Source organism: Lissotriton helveticus, chromosome 10 (genome assembly GCF_964261635.1).
Source record: "Lissotriton helveticus chromosome 10, aLisHel1.1, whole genome shotgun sequence".
NCBI lineage: Eukaryota > Metazoa > Chordata > Amphibia > Caudata > Salamandridae > Lissotriton > Lissotriton helveticus.
Genome location: NC_136071.1, coordinates 983,278,921 through 983,303,900, shown reverse-complemented (window position 1 = coordinate 983,303,900; position 24,980 = coordinate 983,278,921). Strand labels below are relative to the sequence as shown.

Sequence of the window (24,980 nt, the reverse complement as noted above, 5' to 3'; positions counted from 1 at the left end):
TGCACACTCACTCTGCGCGCACTACTCTGCATTCTGCACACTCACTCTGCACGCACTACTCTGCATTCTGCACACTCACTCTGCACGCACTACTCTGCATTCTGCACACTCACTCTGCACGCACTACTCTGCATTCTGCACACTCACTCTGCACGCACTACTCTGCATTCTGCACACTCACTCTGCACGCACTACTCTGCATTCTGCACGCACTACTCTGCATTCTGCACTCACTACTCTGCATTCTGCACTCACTACTCTGCATTCTGCACTCACTACTCTGCACTCACTACTCTGCACTCACTACTCTGCACTCACTACTCTGCACTCACTACTCTGCACTCACTACTCACTACTCTGCACTCACTACTCTGCACTCACTACTCACTACTCTGCACTCACTACTCTGCACTCACCACTCTGCACTCACCACTCTGCACTCTCACCACTCTGCACTCTCACCACTCTGCACTCTCACCACTCTGCACTCTCACCACTCTGCACTCTCACCACTCTGCACTCTCACCACTCTGCACTCTCACCACTCTGCACTCTCACCACTCTGCCCACTCACCACTCTGCACTCACCACTCTGCACTCACCACTCTGCACTCACCACTCTGCACTCACCACTCTGCACTCACTACTCTGCACTCACTACTCTGCACTCACTACTCACTACTCTGCACTCACTACTCACTACTCTGCACTCACTACTCACTACTCTGCATTCTGCACACTCACTCTGCACTCACTACTCTGCACTCACTACTCTGCACCCACTACTCTGCACTCACTACTCTGCACTCACTACTCTGCACTCTGCACTCACTACTCTGCACTCACTACTCACTACTCTGCACTCACTACTCACTACTCTGCACTCACTACTCACTACTCTGCACTCACTACTCACTACTCTGCACTCACTACTCACTACTCTGTATTCTGCACACTCACTCTGCACTCACTACTCTGCACTCACTACTCTGCACTCACTACTCTGCACTCACTACTCTGCACTCACTACTCACTACTCTGCACTCACTACTCTGCACTCACTACTCTGCACTCACTACTCTGCACTCACTACTCTGCACTCACTACTCTGCACTCACTACTCTGCACGCACTACTCTGCATCTAGCCGAGACCTAAAAACTCCACACATATTGCTTAACAAGATCCCTGCACTCCAGGCTTAACCCATTATTGATGGTACCTCCACTCAGTAAGGCTCCAACTCGGGGGAACTCCTTTCTGTCTAAGAAGCTAAAGTGTGGAATTCAATTCACTGCTCGAATAAGAAGATTGACAACCACCCCCAATTTCGAAAAGCACTTCGGACTTGCTTCTCCCCACCTCTGATAACACAAGCTACTGACCCGATACTCAAACAAACGGCAAGCGTAAATGCATGGCTGCATCTCCTCTCACACACACCGCAACCTTCCACATGTATGCGCCATGAGATAAGCCGAACCCTATTTGGAGCATGATTTCGAAACTCATGCACCTCAACCAATCTCTCCCACATAGGACTGTACCTAGGGTAGAACCAGATGTAAATGTATGTATAGGCATTTATATAGCGCACTACTTACCCGTAGGGTCCCAAGGCGCTTCGACCGCTGCGAAACCCTTCCTGGCTTCCCTGAGAGATGGTCCCTTATTGGGTATCTCCAGGGTGAGACCAGGCATCCCTGGCGGTCTGGTGGGGCCGTTAGTGAAGATGAGGCAAGCTAATGCCCAGAGTTGCCGAGTGTGATCGCTGATCAGAGTGGGCACCGAGGCGAGAGAATTATCGAGTCCGCTGACCCTGGTCCAGAAACCTGCCGCGCCGGGAATCGAACCCTGGTCCCGGGCCGTCCGAGCAGTGTACTTTGATATTCAATACACTGACTGACTCCGCTAGCCCCTCATATGTCAGGAGCCTGGTCCATAACTTTACCGATCTCACTGCACTAAATCCTTACTTAATGACGTTATTCATCCTCCAGTCCAGGCGATGAGCATTGTTCTGTAAATGAGCAGGTTCTCTGTTACATCTCAGATGTCCAATTTACATAATTCTAAAATCAGTCAGCCACCTCCTGTCAGCAGCAACAAGTACAACCACCACACACAGCGCTTCTGCACATTCTAAAGCATTTGGCGACCTTCAAATAGTGTATTTAAAGAAAATGATAAGTTCCTCTTTGGAGACTCACGGAGCTGCAGATAAAATTATTTGAGAATCCTGTTGCTGGCAATGCACCGTAAAACCCCAGTTCGCAACTATGTGTCAGGAAAAAAAACTTGAGAGACCTTACCTAATAAATATTTCACCACCAACCACGAACAAATGCAATGCAAAGCCTAGTTTTACACAGTTGCACTGGTTCAAAGTGATATGAAATGCCAGCACCTTTCGTAAACATCCTCTCTCTGGGAGAATAAACCCCAAACCACCTCCATAAATTGTCTTTAACATCTATGCATTGTTAACCGCGGCTACTTGCCGGCCCAGGCTATTGCGCTTGAATGGTCCATTAGCCACTAATATACTCAGCACAATGCCTACCTGCCTACGCACCTGTGCCTGGGGCACTGGGCAGGCGGGGGCACTGTACCCGGAAAAAGAACCCCCACCCCTATCAACTGCTACAGGACTTTTGGGGAGAGGGGAGCCGGACAGAAGGACAGCGACGCGCACCGTACCTGGGGTATGGCCGGCGGTGGTCTCAGGAGGCAGCCGCTAGCCGCTTCGAAATCCTCCGCGGTCCCCCTCACCCAAAGTCGCCCTTCAAATGTAAGGAGGCGGAGGACCCGTGCAGGACAGCACCTACTTCCGGTTTGGCCGGCAATGCTTCCGGGTCGCCGCAGGCAGCGCGGCGGCCCGCCCTGCACGGGGAAGGGAGGCAGCTTTCGAGGAGGACAGCACCTGGCTGCGAGCGCGTTCTCGTGCGCGTGGCCTTAACAAATCGGCGCGCGCGGCCAGTGCTGTCCTCCTGGGAAGCTGAGCCGTTAACAATAAGGTCTCTGGCGAGAGCGAGCTTCGCTCGCTTCTAGCCGAGACCTAAAAAGGAGAGCTTCAGCTTTAAAGAGACGTGTCAGGAGCGATCTCTAATCATGATTTATTTCAGATCTGGACGCCGGTGTTCGCTCTCTAGTATTTATGTGTGACTGCATGAAATGTTCCAAAAAAACAAGCTCTCTTGCTTTGGCTCTTTATTGGAAGGTTTCCAACTGATCTGTTAAATGTGGTACTGGTACAAGCAAAAAAGGGAAGTCCATTTTAATTCCCATTGGAAACTGACTGTTCTCTGATACTGAAAAAAACAACTTGGCAGAAGTTAGGATTTTACTCAGAAAGAATGCTATTACTTATGGTAAATCTGTTTAGTAGTTTTAAGAAATATTTGTTGAAATAAGTCCTTGGTGTGCTTATGAAGGGGTGCATTTTTCAGAAAAGTTAGTGTTATCTGGAACGTTATGCACTAAAAATAAAAAATTACTTGCTAAGGGAGCATTTTTTCCAGTCTGCCAATGGGGTACTGCAAAACTGGGTATGGTACTGCCGTAATTGGTGTTCTGATTGGCCAGCCGTAACTTTTCATGAAAATGCTGTAGTGGTCATGTCAGTACTCTGGGAATCTCGCAAGCTTCCACCTCATGGTACTATGTCACCACTCAAGCTTCACGAGGAAGCTTACATTGTTCTGTGGTACCATGAGGTGGAAGCTTTCGATAGGGATGCCATAAGAGTACAGCAGTACCTGAAATGTGTTTTTTTTTTTAAAAGGAGGAAGACATTGCATGATGGGTGCACAAGGCCAAAGGAGGTGCACTGTTGGGGCTGTGTGCATGCAAAAGGAGTAGGTGCTGTGCCTGGCCAAAGGCCACACCCTGCAGCCAACCCCTGCAGCACATGGACAATGATCATACACAGCTGGGGTTTGCTGAATGTGAAGGTTTCGGACTTGGTCCACTTTAGAATATGATCAAAGAACCCCAGAAAATCAGTGAAAAAAGCAAAGGTTAAAGTGACATTTTAAGTTTCTAATACCTTAATTTACATAAAAAAATAAAAACAAAAATTCACGGAAAGATTAAAGTTAAACTGGTGTTGTAGTTAGTTGCTGGAATGAGGCATTAGCTAATGTTTAAAAAAAATCGAAAACTTTGGAAATTTACCAGTTATAGTTTAGTCAAAAAGCTATATAACTTCTGCCCAAACATGATCACGTGTGACCTTATGACCTTAAATAGTACAACACTCATGACATGATGATGAATTTTCGTTTTTAAGAGGACAAGAATATGGATTTGGTGTTTTCCTGTATGTGGATGCACTGCCTGGCTGAAGGCCAGTGCATAATGGGGTGGAAGTTATAGTTTTTTCACTAAACTATAACTGGTGTATTTCTGTTGTTTTCAGGTTAACGTTATCTTATGGTCCCGTTATTTGCCATCTGTGTCCACTGGCGGACTCGGAGCGGAGGAGGTCCATGCGGTAAGTCGTGAGGGGGTGACACCATGAGTTACCCGCATCGGGTGACACCAACCCTAGTGAAGCCACTGGTTACATGAATTATTTATTGGCGTTGCAGAGTGCGCAATGTAATTCATTTTATTCATTTATTTCTTACTTACCTCTGTTCAGCCATATGCCGGAGTTTACGACACCCACCCTGCTCCCCCCCGGCCCCCCTTACCACCTCACAGCACTCCCTCGAAGAGCCGCTACTGGCGAGAATTAATTTATTGAGACTTGACTGGATCTTATTTGTAATTGTGTAGTTATTCCTAGTTGTAGGTACCTACCTACACCTAATAATAAACTACCTCCCAGTATTTTTGTGTTCATCTCTAATTTAGACAAACCGCCACCAGTTGGCAGACTGTCATATGTGCTGGTGTTGATAATTTAGAGGCATATTTTTTATTGTTGTTGCGTCGCCCTTGTGCCAAACAAGTGGGCACAAGGATGACACAACTACACGTTCAGATTTATCAAGCTATGAAAGGACACCCTGTGTGGCTCTGCATGGCTTGATAAATCTAGAGTAATGCATCGCAAATCTCTGCATTGCATTACTTTGCCCCAGGGAGTCATTTAATGGGTGGAGTGTAGGTGTTCCCATATATCCACTTATCGATTTTGGCGCACTCACAGATTTACCATTAGTGGTAGACCTGGGAATGCGTCAAAATTCTATGCCTCCCCAGCTGCACCGTAATCAGGAGAAATATCTTTATTTCTCCTAGTTTTTTCCTCTCTGTTTATGCTGCCTTCTGCACCACACACAGAAAGAGGAAAGTACCTCTCAGGATTTTTTTTCTGTGCAGGAAGATGTTTCTTTCGTCACAAAGACAATCCTGCTTACATCTCAGTCACCCATGGTGCAAGGGTGCCTGCAAAGGAGCTAGGCAGCACAGGATAGGAATACCCTTCACACAGTGCAGCAAGGTGGCTAGCTGATTGATTGATTGATTGATTGATTGCGGGTTTCTAAAGCGCTAGAATCGACTCCCGAAGGAGTATCTCTGCGCTGTAGACCGCTGGGGAACCCGTCCTGGCTTTCCCTGTGAGATGGTCCCTACTGGGTATCTCCAAGGTGAAACCAGGCATCCCCGGCGTATGTGGGGGGCCGTTGTGGAGATGAGGCGAGCTAATGCCCAGAGTTGCCGAGTGTGATCCCTAGTTAGAGTAGGCACCAAGGTGAGAATTATCAAGTCCGTTGACCCTGGTCCAAGACCCTGCCGCGTCGGGAATTGAACCCTGGTCCCGGGCCGTCCTCTGCTCCCGGGTCTGCCGCCTCTAACCGCCTCTAACCAGTGAGCCACACCACTCCACTAAAGCTGTGCTGCACTGCTTGAAAGTTTGATAAATGCACTCCTAAGTGCTGGTGCTGAGCACCTGAAGCTACCAGCTAATATTAAGCACTAATTCAGGGTCACTCAGAAAGATCAGGATGAAGCCTAGCCAATTTTCCAAAGTGTCCAGTGACCCAACACAGATACAGTCTCAAAATTGAATATAGGGACACACATCGAGTCATAAGGCTTATGGGCCTATCTGAGCATCATCAGTATAATTTGCATAATTTGTTAAATCACCCCCAAAAAACATATAGTTGAAAATAGAAAAATGTGAGAGCAATATAAGATTATGAGTCCCATCCTGAAAAATGTACAGTTGCAATGGTTATATATTTATATACTGGAATGCTTTAGAGTTACCCTATATGCATCTTGGTTTTGGTTCTATTTCTTTTTCATTTACTTAACTTATATTTTATTTGTGGGCTGCTAAATTTAAAGGGGTCTAGGGTGTGAAGTTAAGTAATAATGAATTCATAATTTAATAATAATGTGTAATTCATTATGTATTCAATGTTTAATTAGGTAAAATATGGCATACTGAATTATTGTACTAATAATTTAGCTGTGAGATGCAAGGCTTGTAGGGGTATAGGATGGGAAGTTATTTAATTAAACATGTATTATTAATTATTATTTGTAATTTAATTATGTAATTACATTTAAACTAATTAAATTATCGACTATTAAAATATTTAACCAATATATTTAGTTGAGGGCTGCTAGGTTTGTAGGAGTTAAGGCTTTGACGCTAACAGAATAATTAATATGAAAGTAATTATTAATCATTAATCAATTATTTAATTGATTTTAAATACATTAATTATGGAATTCCTATTTTTAAAGTTATATCTTAGGTGTCGGCTGCTGGGTTTGTAGGCATCTAGTGTAGGACCTTAATTAACTAATAATTGAATGACAATTACGTAAAATGATTAGTGTTTTTTATTTGTTGTTGACTGACCAGGAATTCTGTACTAGAAAAGCAAATCATGCTTTCTATAGGTAAACTCTCACCCACTAGTGTTGGCCCTTGGTGGCATGCTTCATCATTGCGTTCCTTTCCATTCCTCTGTGGAACAGGGCGTTCTGCAACCTGTGAACTACAAGGGAGCATTAGATAGTATTCAACCAATGTATCAAACAGGAAATGGAGGAGTTATGTGGTAGGTTAAAAATACCTGACTAGTGGTTGTTAAATGCAGTAACTCGTGCCGTAAGGTATTTATTACTCGTGCCCTTGCCATGCTAACTATAAATTGTGGACTAAGGTAACTATAACTTGTGCCCTTGCCATGCAGTACTAATGGCCCCACATATTACACCACTCATAACATCTTCCATGACATCATTGATAATATCACTGCAACATTTGCTGTAAAATTACTAAAGAGAAAAGTGTACATAGTGGGGGCATGAGTTATAGTTACTTGAGATAACTCTAACTATAACTGCTGGATTTCTATTGTTTGTGTGTGTAAAATAAGAACCTTACTATTGACTTGTGACACCACTCAGCTTTGAGAAAGTCATCTGTGACGAAACACGTGTTGGCTGTTCTGCTTAGTGTTTTTGTCTATTTGTGCACACGCTACTGTATTGAGTACTTACTTACCCTGTATCTTGAATGTGCAAGTTAATCTGTTTATCACTGCTACCTTCTTTCTTTTTTGTAGCTTAAATTCTGACTGCCTACAAGCATAGTGCCCGTCTCAAGTAACATGGGGCTTTATTACAGAGAGCGCCCAGGGGGTGCAACGGCCATTTGCACCCTCTGTGCGCCCCTGGGGCACTTTCATATTACAGAAGGGGCCGCAGATGCTTGTGCAGCCCCTTCTGTAATACTGATCTGCAGGGGGCTTTCCCTCATTTGCATGGGGGCCTGCCCCATGCAAATGAGGGAATCCCTTTACCTCTGCACCAGCGCTTTATTACAGACGCGGGGGCAGAGACAAAGAAGCTGACAGGAGGTGCACTGATTGTGTGCCACCTTTGTGGCCGCCTGTTTGCACCAGGGCGCAAACAGGGAAAGTGTGCCCTATACATTATAGGGCCCTTTTGTCTGTAAATTTTCTAACCAACTATTCACAACCAGCTTTTCAGATGAGTTGAGAAGTGCTAACTGCCAATTGGTGTTTGGTGTGTTGCATAGTCTTTTTTCATTGATGCTGATTGTGATGCTACCCTTTCAAGTCCACCTGCACCTGAAACATCACAGTGAGAAACAAACTGGTGCCAAAAAGGTAATCCCTAAGGCTGGGTCTATCTTAATCACAGTTCTCGAATCAATCAAGGATCACAGCACTTGAAAAACTCCTCTTAACAATATGCCTACGTAACTGAACAGCAGGAGGGGCATAGCTAAAATGAGATTCTAAATGTTAATCAGTAACAGAAGTAACAGGACTACAGTTTAAAACATTATTGGCATCATGAGTATCAAACACATATTTAATTTATATAATCTCTGTTATTGATATTGGATACACTTTTCTCATTCTGCCTACTTATTAGGGTGCGATTCACAGGAAATTCCGGGTTTTTTCCCGCTGTGTTTGCTTACGCAGATTTCACCTCTTCATATTTTCTTGTCCATGCTTGCAATAATTCCAATATTTCCTGAGATTTTCCAAAGGGTCCAACTTTGTTTTGTTTGGTAAGGCAAACATTTTTTCTTACTACCTACAATTCCTGATTATTTATTTCGGAGGTATTTGAGTATTTAATTTCAACCTAATGCACAACAAGCTTTAGGCTGCCTAATTTCTTCTTTCCCTGCATTGTTGATACAAGACTTGATATGCAGGCGTTGTATTCTACAATCGCATTTGCCCAAGAGTTAGCGTGAATTATGTTATGCAGTCTAGCAATATTTTCTGGGTTATAATATATTCGAATGACGGACACTTGTACTGTTAGGGTACCTCACCCAAGATGTCATTTTGAAATTACACAAGTAGAGAAACTGAGCCCCCGTTGTAACATGCAATGATGACAAAACATGTTAACTACTATCTTCAAATGTGTTACAACTGGAATGGTTTGTATGTTGTTGTAACATCAATTCTTAAAGAGCAGGTGTGGTCCTTCCAGGTTACACCAGCTGGCTTATAGCTTTCCAGACAGTAGTTCATTACATGACAACCCCCCCTTTCTAGCAAACTTGCCTACTCTATTTTACAGTATGAATAATGACCTGGGAGCATTAGATGCCCATTCTCAATATACTCATTAATAAAGCCATCAACCATCTGATGTGAGACGTTCACATGTATGTCACACATAATCATGAGACATAATCAAGAGTCATTGCACTTTTTCTTTATGTATGATAGTGGTATTGGTCCAGAATGTCCCCAAATTCTATGTTTAACTTTTATTAGGGGGTTATAACTATTGAATAATATTATAGACGTTTAAGAATCACTCAGACGGCCTTGCTGTCTAAATATGACACCTAACATGTTTTGACTTGTTATATCTAATACTGCTTACCAACAAAAATAATTGCATAAAGGGCAACAACGAGGCCCTAATTAGTATAACCTTGAATGTATTTATATTTTGGTCGGCTAGCAATTATGTTAATACAACATGTCTATCCAAGGGTCTAAAAGTAATTATCTGAACACTATGAACTCCGGAAAACAGATATTATGTGTATGGGCCAGATTCCTAGATTAAGAACCCTACAAAGGAAAATCCTATTTAGGTGGACGGATTTCCATCACTCACCAAAAAGGTGACATGCTTCATCATCTGGGTCTCCTCTTGATGTCACGCTAGTGACACTAAGGGCTACAACCTCATCAGAAGGATGGGAGAGAGCCCGAGGTTGTTTCAGGAGTAGCCAGAGGGAAACTATACTTCTGTCTAAATAACCAGATGAGAGCGATTGAATTGTGTGGGAAAAGACTGCAGTGCATACTAATAAGATGCTATGTGAATTTAAATTTGAACTATGAGAGACCCTACCTTTATTAATGCCTCCCACAGTCCAAACAAAAAACAGTGCAAACGACAGTCTGTAACAAATAACTGTCTGGTGTTTGAAAAAAAAGGTCAACATGTTTCAGCACATACGGACAAATTTGCATCCAGTGCCTTCTTCAGGACCACTACTATGTTGCTACTGCGAATGTGAAAAAGAAAATACATATAATAATAAATAAAAGTACATCTGAAACGGTTGGAACCGATACAACCGAATCACCTGTGATCAGGAATGTACAATCCTTCCTTTGCAAAACCCGTGTAGCTGACGGTATTTGTAACACAGTGAAAGGAAGGGCGCAACGATTTCAATAAGCACAGAGTTCACCTATTCAAAACAGAACATCATCAGTTGTAGTGACATTCTTATTATCATCTACATAAACCCAATGATGGGTAGATGCCATTCGTTCTTACTCGATATGCATGAGGAAGATACCTCACCTGGCAACGGTTCAGGGGAAAAGGAGGCACCGCTCTATGAGACAAAGTACCAAAATATCCTATTCATTATGGTTTTGGTTAGATTCGGGGGTCTCTAGTTGGCACAGGTAGGTAATTGTGACTCTTCTAGTCAGGATAAGGGGATTACACTCCCAAAATACCCCTGCTCACCCCTTGGTAGCTTGGCACGAGCAGCAGGGCTTTACTTCAGAGGCGTTGTAAGTTAAGCAGTTGTGACCACATAGAGTAACCCAATGACAACACTACAAATGGACACCACACAGGGTTTACATATAAAAAATAAGTAGACTTTATATAGAGTTACCACAAGACCATAAACGACAAAAATACACACTATGATTACTTTAAGATGGTAGATTTAAGCTTAGTTCAGTTCAGTTCTTGGATGAGACACTCTGCGTCAATGTACCTTAGGTTGCGTTGCGCTTCCACGACAAACAATGTCGCAGCGATGGGAAATGCGGCAAAGTTCAGATACAAAGAAATAAAGACAAGAAGATTTCCAGATGCGGCATGATTCTCGGGGATACAAGAAGTCCTCGGTTCGATGCGTGGACTGCAGTGGCGACACCCTTATGATGCGACGACAACAGCTCCAGCAGCGACGCTCTTCTCCCACGATGCGTGAAGCTTCCGCTCGATGCGACAACCACGGCGGCGACATCCAAGATGCGACGGCAGCAGCTCCGACGGCGGCGCGCTTCTCGGGGATACGAGGTGCTCTTGGTCGATGCAGTGCAGTGCGACAGTTCCAGCGGTGACACCCTCCTTTGGAGTTGCGACGGCAGCTGCAGCGACGGCAACACGCTTCCTCTTCATTGCAGCACGCTACTCTCTGACACGGTGCAGTGTGACAGTTCCAGCGGCGACACCCTCCTTCGGAGTTGTGAGGCAGGCACAGCGACAGCGACAGCGACACGCTTCTTCTCGTTGAGTCGCGCTTCGAGCTCCTCGCGACACGCAGTTCCTCAGAAGTCCCAAAACAGCAGCAGGAGCTTCCAAAAGAACTCTGGGGAGCTGGGGGTTGAAGTCTGTTGTCCCTGAGACCTGGAGATCCTTCCCAAGTTGAAAGCAAAGTACACAAAGTTCCTTTCTCCTTCCTTTGGCAGTAAGGCAACCACTGCAGGCCAATCCTCCAAGCAGCACTTCAGCTTGGGAATAGTCTCCTTTCAGTTTCTTCAGGAGCCTCGCCTCAGTAAAGTTTTCTTCTTGTAGTCCAAAGTGATCTAATTTCATGGGATCCGGGTCCTAATATTTATACCACAAAATCCTTTGTTCTCTGAGGGGAGAGGGGCCTTTGCCCAGTCCAAACCAGTTCTGAAGCACTCTGTTTACCAGACTTCTCCTTTCATTTCACAGTGCAGGGCATGCACTTCAGACACCCCACTGGAGGTGGAGCCAGTATTGTGGAAGGCAAGTACAGTCCTGGAGCACTTTGTTTACAGGACTCCTTCTCTTCTTTCAGTGTGCAGGGCAGAGACATCAGCCCCTCCCATCTAGATGTGGATCTCTCTATTCACCACTGGGTGACTCAGCCTGTCTCCTGGAATTCCCCAGCCTTGTCACTCACAAAACCAGACATAGGAATACACAACCTAGCAGAGGCAGGTTTGAATGGTTAGACAAGCAAATACCTACTTTCTAAAAGTGATATTTGCAAACACAGAATATTAAAACCAACTTCACTAAACAATGTATTTTATTATACTGAGTTCAGGCATACTAAACTCGAATTGCCACCATGTTCTCTGAGACAGTTAGGATTATAAAATGTAATAACTCTAACAGCCGTTCTGGCCTATGGAGAACATGTAGCCTTGCAACAGTGAAAAATGAAAATGGCTGTATTTCACTATTAGGACATGCCACACACACCAGGGCTTGTCCTACCTTATACTTACAATGCACCCTGCCCTTGGGCCTACCATAGGGGTGACTGATATGAAGAAAAGGGAAGGTTTAGGGGCAGGCAAGTGGGTGCACTTGCCCAGTGCAATGGCAGACCTTAGACACATTTTACAAGACTGCTTCTGTGGGTGGCATAACCAGTGCTGCAGGCCCAACAGCAGCATTTGGATTTAAACGCCCTGGGCACACTCAGTGCACTAGACTAGGGTCTGACAAGTAAACCAAATAGCCAAACATGGAACCACTAATTAATACATCAATTTACAATAGGGAGCACTTGCACTATGGCACTGGATAGCAGTGGCACAGTGCCCAAAGCATATAACACCAGCAAAAATACATGAGGCAACAGCAAAAATGGAAGGGAGACCCACGCAATGCTGACAGGTCTAACAGTTTCCTACTGATCCCAACATCCTATAATCTGCCTCTATACAACAGCCGTAACATGTAAACATACACATAATACAGGACTAAAAACTCTTTGGTATAAATGTCATGCAGACTACATACACTTGAATGAATCTGATATTTATCAAGTAGTCTTGTATATGGATACGAAGGTGGAACATGCCTCCTTCCTGCTTGTCAATCTGTAATAGACTATGGTCTCATGCATGTGCATCTATCTTAAAAAAATAGACTCATCCTTCATATCTATGCTTTAGCTCAAAAACTTAGCGCGCCAGTGCTATATTCTTTCACTCGAAAAGCCCTATGCACGCAACTCGTAAGCAACAGATGTTCAGTGCTTGGAAATAGTGTTTGAGTCAACACGCCACTCCTTCAAAAATAGTGTAAACAATCACACAGCCCTTCAAAATTAACGCTACAGGCTTTGCTGCCCAACCAACCTAGAAGGTCCAAGCGAGCGGTATAATCCATCCGCTCTTTTAAGCGCGGACCTTTTCACAAAAGATTATGAATATCCGAAAACGGAGGGGAACACGCGATTCTGATGTATATCCCCGAGATCGCTAGGACCATACTCTACAGAAATGTCATGCCAAACACATCACAATGCAAGGAGAGCAATCTCGCTTACCTATCCGTCGGTACCTCTTGACGGTCATCCAAGCCGTCTGGGGAGGTACCGGCAGTGGAGCGCCATCATGTATTTAAGCCCCAAGTTGTGTACTCCGCATTGCACTCTGCGCGTGCGCGTCAACTACGCTGCACCTATAACGTATAATGACAGCGTCATAGGCATGATGGAAGTTGTAGTTTATCCTTCCGTCTCTCATTATGAATCTACACTGGCGTTCATGCCAAGATTAGTAGCACGTGCTACTAATCTTGGCATGAACGCACTTGTATGCGCTTTTGTGTTTAGGAATAATAAAGTACGCCAGTGTGGATTCATAATGGGAGATGGAAGGATAAACTAAACTCCAATTCTAAAATGGCATATTATATTTGGATTGTGCTTCTGTGTGCCAGTGCATTTGCCGCTATTCTTGCAATGAGCTGCATGAAATGGGCTTCAAAGGCCTATTACTCTCTCTCCACATTCTATTGGATATTTGCTGAGTGGAAATGTAGACATTTCTGCTAAGGCCTTACTCCATGAGGCTGTCAGAAAGGTTTGGCTATGGCGATGACAGAGTAGTCACCTCTGTAGCCAAACTAAAAGTCCGTCCACATTTAAATCAGGCAGGCAGACCTTCAAGTTGGCAGTATGTGTACTCGGTCACTGTTACAATGGAATATACATTCCACCATGGTACCCTTATTGATGAGGAGGAATAGAGATTTTCAATGTTGTAAGGATATTGATGCAATCTCATTCACGCCTTCCAAAACGTCAGAAGGGAAGTTGGTGGTTACAGCCCAGTTCATGGTCATTCCATCCCACTTATGGATGGAGCCGCTATAAACCCAGAAACCTTAAAGGAAAAAAATTCAATCTGTAGACCAATTGGAGTGGTTGATGATCAAGTAAGGACACGGTTAGCAGGCACCTTAAATCTAAACAGGCATCAGTGTGAATTATATGCCTTCATTTAACCAAGGCCTAGCATCAGTATTGACTGATCTTCTACAGAAAGGTTTTTCATTTAGCTAGAAAGCAGCAATAGATTGCTTACAAGAGATGTGGGCTTGTGACTTATTTTGCAATAAATGGCTAACATATTTGCTACAGGGAAAAAAGATAAAACTCAATTTTGGATAGTGTCTGAGGCAATCTTCAAAGACCAGACCTGGATACCTTGCCCCAAAGCAACACTAACACAACACAACCCATGTAGCCACTGACAACATGTACAAAGAACTCTTAGTAATGCAAATAATAAGGATGCCTTTCTGTTATCTGGAAGTTTGCTAAAACACCAATACCATTGGCATTTTCTTTGGGTAATTTATGTTGTGCAGTCTGTAAGAAACTTATGTTGATAGCTGACTTTGAGATCAAAGGCGCCCTGCAGTACTATGCCACAGTATCACTAATTTTATATTCAGATCTTCCTAGATCCCCAATATGTCTGCTATGGAGCCCTCGTTTCACATAAATCAAACACCCAGGAGCCTCATTGCTTCTTTTAGAAAGGCATTCATTCTCAATGCAGAGCGCCCAGGAGCCCAAGCATCACAGCACCTTAGCCGCTAATTTGGCAACTGAGCTAAAGACTTTTGGGTGACCCAAAGTACATACTGATGGACTTCTAGCAGTCATATTCAAAGAACACCAATGTTCTAGCCGTGATCGTTGTGCCATAGAGGCAGCACCATGTTTCAGGCAGAGCCTCACCAAATATTTTAGCTTTTCAAAACCAAACTCTCCATGAGGGGGGTTCTTTTTGAGAAACAAATAACTAATGACTCTGACACCAAAAGATTTTTCTCCCAGGGTGTAGGGGGTCATTAGTGATTTAAGTCTGTTCAGGACCATCAGGCTTTCCCTGGCAGTCCTGAACAGAATAAAAATCATCAGACCATCTGCTCTAAAGAACACATGCCGCCTAAAGCTCCAACTTTGGCAGGTTTCTGATGGTGGAGACATCAGGAGTACCAGAATCAGAAACCTGGCAGTCTGCGTCATTGATAAAGGAGCACACAGACCGAGGGTTTGAGGGGCAGCTTACTTCTCTACATTTGTCACAAAAAGCTTGCTGCCAGTATTTTAACAGGATTCCCCTTGCAACAGATCTGACAGACTGGATCTCTTAATGCTGAATCCATATGTAAGTTGTAGAAAGCAAAGCAAGTCCCTAACTGGAATTTATAAAGCCACGTGAGTGGTGATTTGCACCACCTTGCCTGACCTTCTAAAGAACTGCAATGCACCACATCAGCTTGCACTGCATTGTGTTTCATTTTGTTGTGTTTGACGTTCAATGGGTGGAGCATGGAATGTCCCTTGCATTGACCCAAGGAATTTGATGCTTTCCCAGATTTACTAAAGGCAATACACCTGGGATTATGCACAAAATGGTACTCCTATCATAACGGTATAACGGTTGTTTAAATATATGTTTACTTCTACTGAACGTGCTTTCAGGTACTGCCTAGACACCTCAGGGTATTCTTGTGCTTTTTAAAACAATAATGTATTCATTCTCCTTGTCATTTCCTATTTACATGTGACCTGCATTCTGAGGCACGCACAGAAAGAGGAATACGTTTCTAAGTATTTTATTTTGTAAGGCCTGTATGCAGGAACCCTTGTACCATGGTGCAGGGGTACCTGTGTTGGTGCTAGGTTGCCACAAGTGTGCCAATGCTAGGAATGTGTTGAACTGCACCATATCTATCTATATAATCGTATGCAGTTAAGCTCTCTCCCTTTCATGCAAAGCAGCATGCGACTGCGTTGTATTGCATTAAATATTAGTAAATATCCCCCAAATGAATTGAGCCTGAGCTGCAGTGTTTATATGTTGAGACTATAGTTCCCTACAGGCATTATATGGACATCTTCACCTTAAGACAACTCATTTAATCGAAAAGCACATGAGCGACATTAGTATTCTTGAGAGTATTCCATCACCTGTGAGTAATTTACTATACTTATCTGATTCCCAGGCGTTTCACATCTTTTGCTTTAAGTTATGCATGTTAGATTTCTACTTTAAAGGATTTGAAATGCATGATATAATATTTATAAGGGAGCATCCCTCACTGAGAACTAAATTCCAAATTTGCATACAGAGGCCATTTATAGGTGACCGAGAGCCCCCTGAATACTGCATGAACTGGGAATTTTCATTTTTAAAACTCTACCTGGTGTTGTTTAAATTATTCAAAGTCTCCTTTTTCAGTAAGCGAAGGCTTCTCCTAGTATTTCTCATTTAATAAAACATGGCATTTGTCTTACGAATATACCCCAAGTGACCATTTAGTCACATAAATGCTCTGGAAATCTATTGTACTGTTTTTAACTATACCTTCTCTAGGAAATCAAAAGAATGCATAAAATAGAAAAAGAATCACGGACTTTCTGCATCAGGATGGTGCATTTAGGGCAAACTGGATCATCTCGCTTGTTTGTTGCCTCTCGTCCAAACCTTTATACATAGACATTTAGGGACAATTGCTTGATGCTAAAACTATTTTAGTATTAATATTATTATTTTGCTTCTCAATGTAAACCTAACTGAATTCTTGCATCAATTCCATTTAATGGGAACTAAAACAAGCTACTAATTTGTACCATTAAGGCACCTACGGGTTTATTTTCCAATATTTCATGCAAAACAATGCAGCAATACAAATTGATGCTCTGTGTTGTGTGAAAGGGGGACAGCTTATCTACTAAGATATGCCACATTTCTTTTGTCTGCCAGTGTGGACACATTTGTGGAAGCCTAGCACCACTGCACCGTGCTGAAAGGGTGCCTGCATTATGAGCAAGATTGTTAGGTGCAGGAATAGAACTTTGAGCGGCATTTTCCTCTTTCTATGCATGCTGCAGAATGCGGCACGCACAGAAAGAGGTGGTAACAAGTTGAAATAAAGATAGTTCACCTCTTTATGCCTTGGTCAGGTAGATGTCGCATTTTCACACAATCCCAGGTTTACTGAGTTTTGGAAATCTTGGAATGGATCTAAAAGCCATGGGTGGATACTCGGGAATGCCCACACTCTACCCTCAATGCCGCCCTGCTGCAAGGTAAAGCAAGGTCGCAATATGCACTGCCTTGTGTAGCTTTGGATTTACTAACTCATGCGGAGCCAGGCTCTGCGTGGCTTAGTAAATACCACCAAATAAGGACTTGTGTTGCCTTGCGATGACTTGCGTCACGTAAGGGCAACGTAAGACTGTTCTAAATGTGCCCCTTAGTTGTTTTTTTAAAACACTCTTCTCATTTCACAAAATATGTGGTCCTGAGTGTCCAGAAATTCAATTTATGTGCAAAAGACATTCCTCTATATAATAATTTATGTATGTCATTCTTCCAAAGACTATTCTAGATCTGACTAAATATTCTAAACAGTTTTGCCAAGACATGAAATCTGGCATATGCATTGACTTGAATTACCACATAGGTTAGAATCTAGACAATAGGCGTGGTTTCGGTGCCTTTCAAGATGGCCGACTGACGGGGATGCTCTGCCGCAACGGGACTTTTCATGACCCGCTGGTGCGCTTTCCGCACCTTCTGTCATCGGGCATCACCTTCACCACAACAACCGGAATATGTCAGGACTCTGGTGAGGTGTTTTGCAGCATAAAGCGCACTGCGCTTCTATTCCTTTTTGCCGCCAACAGACTTTCCTCAGCGCGTCTGCCATTTTAGTTACATGCCGAACCTCCGATAGAGCGAGCATGGCTTATCACCGTCTACTTACTTTCCAGCGCTCTGTAGTTGGATAACAGTTTTACTGCCTGCAGCACGCATTGTCAGAGCGGGGAATTACATGTCCTCTGCAGTGCAATGTTTTTGACATCTCCTTTGCTGACTCGCTCGCCTCAGAGAGCCCACCATTTTGTCTCCATTACCCTGTCAGCTGATTTAATGAACCACATGCAGCGCTGCGCTTTTAAAGGTTCGTTTCACATCTCCACTGCTTATATGGAACTCTCATGACCTTCTTGAATGGACATTCCTGCATCTACTCATCTTTGACATAACTTTGAATGCGTCATTTCTGCTGGTTCCTCAGTTATGGTATTTCAAATTCAAAAGTACTCAATCTTTTCCCTCATTTAACAAATGCCTTCTTCAACATTATAGTTATTCTTTGTCATTTTTCTCGGAATCTTCTAAGTGGACTTCAATATTTATGACTTGTTATTTTCTCTTATTGCTTGTTCACAAATGGCTTTTTTATCCATAATGCTTTTAGTCACCACAAGTGGTCATTCTACATTACTTCTCTTGTGAAGTTTGGATACTATGGCTGCTGTTTAATTCGTGCAACGGACGCCGTGCTACTTGGTTGGCTCTTGTCTATGGGAAGACTGCGTAAACCACAATTTGTGTTTGTACCTAAAATACACACTTCATCGACAACTCCACTTCCTTCTTCAGCACTAAATTCATCTCTTACCGCAGGAACGATGGCTAGACTTGCTTCCAATCGCAATTCCTCATCACAGTCTACCACTAATAAATCTTCTCTGACTTCTTCATCTACTAAACTTCTGAAGCATGATCCTCCCTCTCCTGACAAGTCGCCACCTCCCATTTCCTTGGAGCTGCTGTTGGAGGAAATCCACGCCCTATGTCCGTTTGTAGAGGAAACAAACAGCAAAATGCAATTCCTAGAGGAAATGTGGTTTATAATGGAAAGTAGAATTTCTTCAATGGAACAACTTTCGGTGGTCAGAGAATTTCTTCTCTAGAAAAGGAGGTTTGCAATCTTCAACAACATACTGAGGATTTGGAAAACAGAAATATGAGGGATAATCTACACATTTATGGATTGCCTGAAGCTTTAGAAGGTGACTACCATGTCTCTTTTTTTTTTCTCCTTTTTGCCGAAGCTCTTGGACATGCCTTCTTCTACGTCCCTCAGTATTCAGAAAGCTCACAGACTTGGTACTTGTCCTCCAACTTCTAAATCTCCAGTCAAACCAAGGGGAGTCATCACTCTCTTCTTGAAATTTACTGACTTGCTCTCAGTACTCTCTGCAGCTAGAGCCAAACAACATATTTCATGGCTTGTTCAGAAGGTGTTTCTTTCTCAAGATGTCTCCAATGCTACGGCAGTAAGAAGGAAGGTGTTCCTTAATCTTCAAGCACCCCTCCTCTCTCATGGTGCTCAATATGGCCTTTACCATCCCTGCATTTTGAAGGTGACATTTCAAAACCGGACTTGGTCCTTTCAAGATCCTGTGGAACTTCAGAACTGTATTCACTCCCACACTACAGGTGTCATGGACACTGCTGGTTCTTTTCTTCTTTTTTTTTTTTTTTATAAATATTTTTATTGTTTTTCTTGACAGGATACATACATGTGAAAACATATAACAATTGTGGCAATTGGAGCAAACCGCTTATCTTTTTGTAGTACATGAATTGCGTAGATAGCGTTTTGTATGAGGCTGTAGGATGGCTGGTTCAATGTCACGTTAGGCTGGTCAACTTCATGGCTACACCGCACGGACCTATTCTTTTAGCCCTGTGCCTGGTTTTAAACATATAACATGAACATATAACATACAATTGTTTGGCAGCTGGTTGGGGATCGGCCCTCTAGCACTGTGCATGGTGATCGCTATTTATGTTGTCTAGGGTGGTTCGAAAGGGTCTAGGTAGCTATCCAGACGTGACCACATCTCTCTATTGGGTTTTCTCCAAGGTGTGTGTCTTAATGCCAGGCTGTCTGCTCCTCTTAGGAACGTTACTCAGTTTAGCCATCCCGTGTAGGTGGCCTTGGTGGTATCTTTCCACTTGGCTAGTACTGTCTTTGTGGCACTCGTTAGGAGGAAGTCGGGAAGGTTTCTGTCTTGTTGTGAGATAATGTCGGTATTGAGGTGTGCTGTAGTTAAAGTGCTGAACTCGTGTTTGAGGGTGCAGCCTAGTGTTTGGTTAGTAAAGTTGAACACTGTATCCCAAAATTTCTTGACCTTGCTGCAGTGGAAGATTAGGTGTGCTAGGTCCCCTGTTGCGCTGTTACAATTCCAGCATTGGCTGTTCTCTCTTAGGCCTAGTTTCGCTAGTCGTGCCGGAGTCCAGTATTCTTGGTGCAGCAAGCAGAATTTTGTTTGAGCTAGTACTGGTGATATCATGTTATGTGTAGGGGAAGACCACATGGTAGCAGATTCCTGTTCAGTGAGTTTCAAGCCTATTTGAGTTTCCCAGTAGCCCGTGTTTTTAGCGTTTAGCCTTGAGGTTGTTGGGCAGAGGAGTTTATATAGGTGTGATACATGGTGTCCTGTCTTGTTTATGTTTTCCATAAATTGGAAAATTGAGGGGGTCAGTTTGCTTAGGTTTGCTTTTGTAATTGCCGTTTTGATGGCTAGGAAGTTGTATAGTTCCACTTCTGGGAGGCCAAACCTTCCCTTCATGGTGTTGAAAGTGAGGGGTGTGCCATTCTCTTCTAGGTGTGCCGGGTGAGATAGGCCTAGTTCTTTCCACTTTCCTATTTCTAGGGGTTTGCCTCTGTATTTTATCTTGGGGATTGCCCAAAGTGCTACCCATTTTGAGTTTTTGATGCTTATCTCTAGTTTTTGGTCTACTTTGAGGAGGGCCTGTTTTGTTATCTTGAATATTGGGTTTCCTTTTAGTGACCATTTGTTGGCTGTAAGGAGTGTAGGAGGGTCTGTGTTGTCGAGAATGGCTTTCTCTAGAGATAGCCAGGTAGGTGTGTATGTCTGGTTTTGCCGTAACCAGTGCATCCCCTGCCTGGCCATGCAGGCTGTCTGGAATGTTCTCAGGTCTGTAACATTGAGGCCTCCCTGTTCTTTTCTCATTCTTAATTTTTGGAGGGCTATTCTTGGCTTTTTGTCCCTCCAGATGAATTTGTTCAGTGCCTGATCTATTTTCTTATGGAAGTAGTCCGTAAGTGCTAGGGGAAGCATGCTGGCCAGGTAGTTAACTATTGGTGTTACCATCATTTTGACTGTTTCTGTTCTTTCACACCAGGTGATAAATTTGGGCGTTCAGTTCTCTAGTAGGCCTTTCATCTTTTTCAGTGTATTTTCTAAGTTTTGTTCGAAGGTAGTTCCTAGGTTCCTCCCGAAGTTTATTCCTAGGTATTTGAACGATGTCGTTTGCCATGCTAGCCCCGAGTCTCCTAGTACTTCTCTGGTTGTGTGAACGTTCAGTGGCATGCACTCTGACTTATCTCTATTTAGTTTGTACCCGGAGTGGGAAGCGTAGGTGTCAATGGTGCTCATGAGCGCTGGTATGGATTCAGCTGGTTCTTCTGTAATGATCAGCAGGTCGTCCGCGTAGGCCGCATGCTTGGCCGTGGTGTTGTTGATGGTTATGCCTGCTATGTTCTTGTTTGTGAGGATGTCTTTGATCAGTGGTTCTAGTAGGAACAACAGTGGGGATAGTGGGCAGCCTTGTCTTGCCCCTCTTTGGAGGTTAAATGGGGTTGATGTTGTACCGTTTATGGCGATCTGCGCTTTTGGGTTTTTGTACAGGGCCATGACTTTATTGGTGAACATCTCCCCTAGGTTATATGCCTGTAAGCATTCCCCTTGGAAGTGCCAGGTTACTCTGTCATAGGCCTTTTCTGCATCCAGCGTGATTGTGACTGCCGGGTTGTGCGCTCTCGAGCAGTGTTCTATGACTTGACAAAGGAGTTTGGTGTTGTCTCTTGACATACGACCTTTCATGTACCCTACCTGTGTGTTCCCAATTAGCTGTGGGAGCAATCTGCTGAGTCTTGTTGCTAATATTTTGGCATATAATTTGCAGTCAAGGTTTATGAGTGATATTGGTCGGTAGTTTTTTGGCCATTGTGGATTCTTGCCCTCCTTTGGTATGACTATGATATTGGCCTGTGACATCGTTGCAGTTACCTCCCCCTTTCCTCCGCAGTGATTGAAGGCTTTTGTTAGGATCGGTGCTATTTGTTCTTGGAAGGTTTTGTAGAATGGTGCTGTGTAGCCGTCTGGTCCTGGGGCCTTATTATCTTTTAGTGACTTAATGGCTGTCCTGACTTCAAGGGTCTTGATGTCTTGGCCTAGCGCCTCTGCTTCTTCTATCGATATCTTCGGTAGCTTTAGATTCTCTAGGTATGTTTTAGTTCCATTTGTGTCCAGACCATCATCCTTGTTGTAGAGCTCCTTATAAAATTCCCTGAAGGTGTGTACGATGTCCTTGTGACGGGTGTGTGTTTTCCTAGTAGTATCTGTGATTGATGTGATGTTGTGCTGTCTTTGCTTGTGCTTGAGGTATGATGCTAGTGTCTTCCCTGCCTTATTAGCTTCGCATAGGTTGATTTCATTGTATTTTTTTATCCATAGCCCTGCGAGTTCGCTAAGTATTCTGTTGAATTCATCTTTCCTCTTTGTGAGTTCTGCAAGTGTATTTTGATTTGTTGTCTCCAATGTGTTGTGTTTCAAGCGTTTTGATGTCTTTTTCCAGCTGTGATAGCTGAGCTCTCGCCTCCCTGTCTCTTCTCGCTTTTATTTATATTAGTACCCCTCTGATAGTTGATTTGAGTGCCTCCCACAGAGTGCTGGGTTCTATGTCTGGAGTGTCATTCTCTATGATATAGTCGGCAATGGCTTTCTGGATTTTCTCTTTGTCTTCTTGTTTGGCTATGGTTGTGGGATTGAGTCGCCATCTGCGTGTTACGTGTTCATTATGTCTCCCTGCGAGGTGTAGGCTGATGCAGGCATGGTCTTATATCGTTCTGGCCGCGATGTCTGTGTGTTCGATTAGGTGCGTGTGGGTTCCTGATATGAGTATGTAGTCAATGCTGCTGTATGAGTTGTGTGGGTACGAGTAGAAGGTGTAGTCTCTGGTGTCGGGGTCCTGCAGACGCCACGGGTCTGCTAGATCGAGTTTGTTGCATAGGTTCGTTAGTGTTTTGTGTGATGTAGGGGTACGCGCTTTGTTTTTTGCCTGTCTGTCTAGTGTTTGGTCTAGTGCCATATTGAAGTCCCCCACCACGACCATCATGTTGTGTGAGCTGCAGGATTCTAGATCTTTGGTTACTTTCTCCCAGACTGGAGTGTCGTCGGTGTTGGGTTCATAGATGTTTGCCACGAGTATTGTCTCCTCTCCTCTTTTCATCTGCGTTATCAATAGTCTACCCTCCTTGCCTTGCTGCATGTTCTCGATGGTTATGTTAGATTTGCTACTGGTCAGAGTAATGACCCATCTTTTTTTCCCCAATGCTGGTGAGCAGGCAACCTGACCTATCCACCTGGCTCTGAGTTTGTCTGCTTCCTCTGTGGAGAGTTTTGTTTCTTGTAGTATGATAATGTCCCCCTTTGTTTTGGCTGAGTACTGTAGTGTTTTTTTCCTCTTGATAGGGTGATTGAGACCTTTGACGTTGAGTGAGATGATCTTAAGGTCTGTTGGCAGTGACTTGCTATTAGACTGTGTCATTGTTAGTACGCAGTGGGCCAGGCTTGGTTTGGCCATGGGTAACCCACTCTGACTGTGGAGTGCTGTACACTATCTGTGTCTTTAAGGTTTTGTGGCTCAGATGCTTAGGACGATCTGTATAGTGTGTTGGTTTCGGCAACGACGTGGACAAGACAAACGTGACAGACATAAAAAACGGAACAAACGTAAAAATCTGGCCAAACGACCCTCCCCCCACTACTTTCCTGCCCCCCTGCCTTACCCTCCCTCCCCCTTCCACTGCTACTTCGTGGTGTGGGCGTGCGACAGCAAGATCCTCGCCACCACGCCCTGACCCCGGGAGCTAGCTTATAAAGGATATATCGTAGTAGATTGTGAGTCTCTGAGGTAGATTTGTTGTAAAGTTCTTCACTGCATAGTCTTTATGTGAGGTACCTGTGCTTTCCCTTCTCTATGAGGTAGGTTTGTTTTCGTCGCACTAGACCTTGTCTAGGGAGGCTTTGTGCTTCTTTTCCTTTGTAGGTCGACTTGGCGGCCGTGCCTCCATTTGTTTTCTTTGTCTGTATAAATTGTTCGGTGCATAGTCTCAGTTTGTTGCTGTGCTCGGTGAGGCACTTCTTTTTCCCGTCGGCGTCGAATCTTCCATTTCCTTCATTGGTGGTCCCTGTAAGTAACGTGACAGCTCAGGTGGGTCTTCTAATATCATGGCGATCCCTTTGTTGTATATTCTGAATTTTGCCAGGCCCGTGAAGGAGAAGGTGATGTTTTCTCTCCTGAGCCTGTCTCTCTGGGCTAGGAACCCCTTTCTGATGTCGACTGTCGCTTTCGAGTAATCCTGTGTTAGGATTATTTTGTGACCGTTCCATATCAGGTTGGGGTTCTTTCTCGCTACTCCAAATATGGCGTCTGTTTGGTGTGAGCGTAATGGTTTGCATATTATCAGTCTTGGGGTTGCTCTGCCCGATTGTCTGCTTGCTGGGACTCTATACGCATTGTCCAGCTCGAATGGTCCTTCGAACTTGAGGTTGGTTAGCTTTAGGATGAGGTTTTGAATTAGCGACACACATGAGCCGGCTTTTTCTTTCTCTCCTTCTGGTACTCCCAATATCCTTATATTGCCTTTCCCGTTGAGGTCTTCGAATTCTGCGGCCTGTCTCCGGAGTTCTGTTGTTGCTTTGGCAATATTTCCTATTGCTTTCCCTTTGAGTTGCGATCTGTCTTCTATATCGCTAACCCTTTGCTCTACGGCTTCCAGCTTGTTGTTTGTTGCGTGAATGTCCGCTCTGATGGCCGAAAGTTCGAATTCTATCTT

General features: G+C 43.9%; 1 protein-coding gene across 1 annotated transcript in view; it reads left to right on the top strand.

The window, feature by feature from the left end:
* Positions 1-24,980, top strand: part of LOC144785576 (uncharacterized) — a 250,841-nt gene that overhangs the window by 72,377 nt on the left and 153,484 nt on the right. The window contains exon 3 of the mRNA XM_078664408.1: positions 4,420-4,494. Coding sequence (XP_078520534.1) covers positions 4,420-4,494 — 75 coding nt within the window. The remainder of the gene's footprint in view (positions 1-4,419; positions 4,495-24,980) is intronic.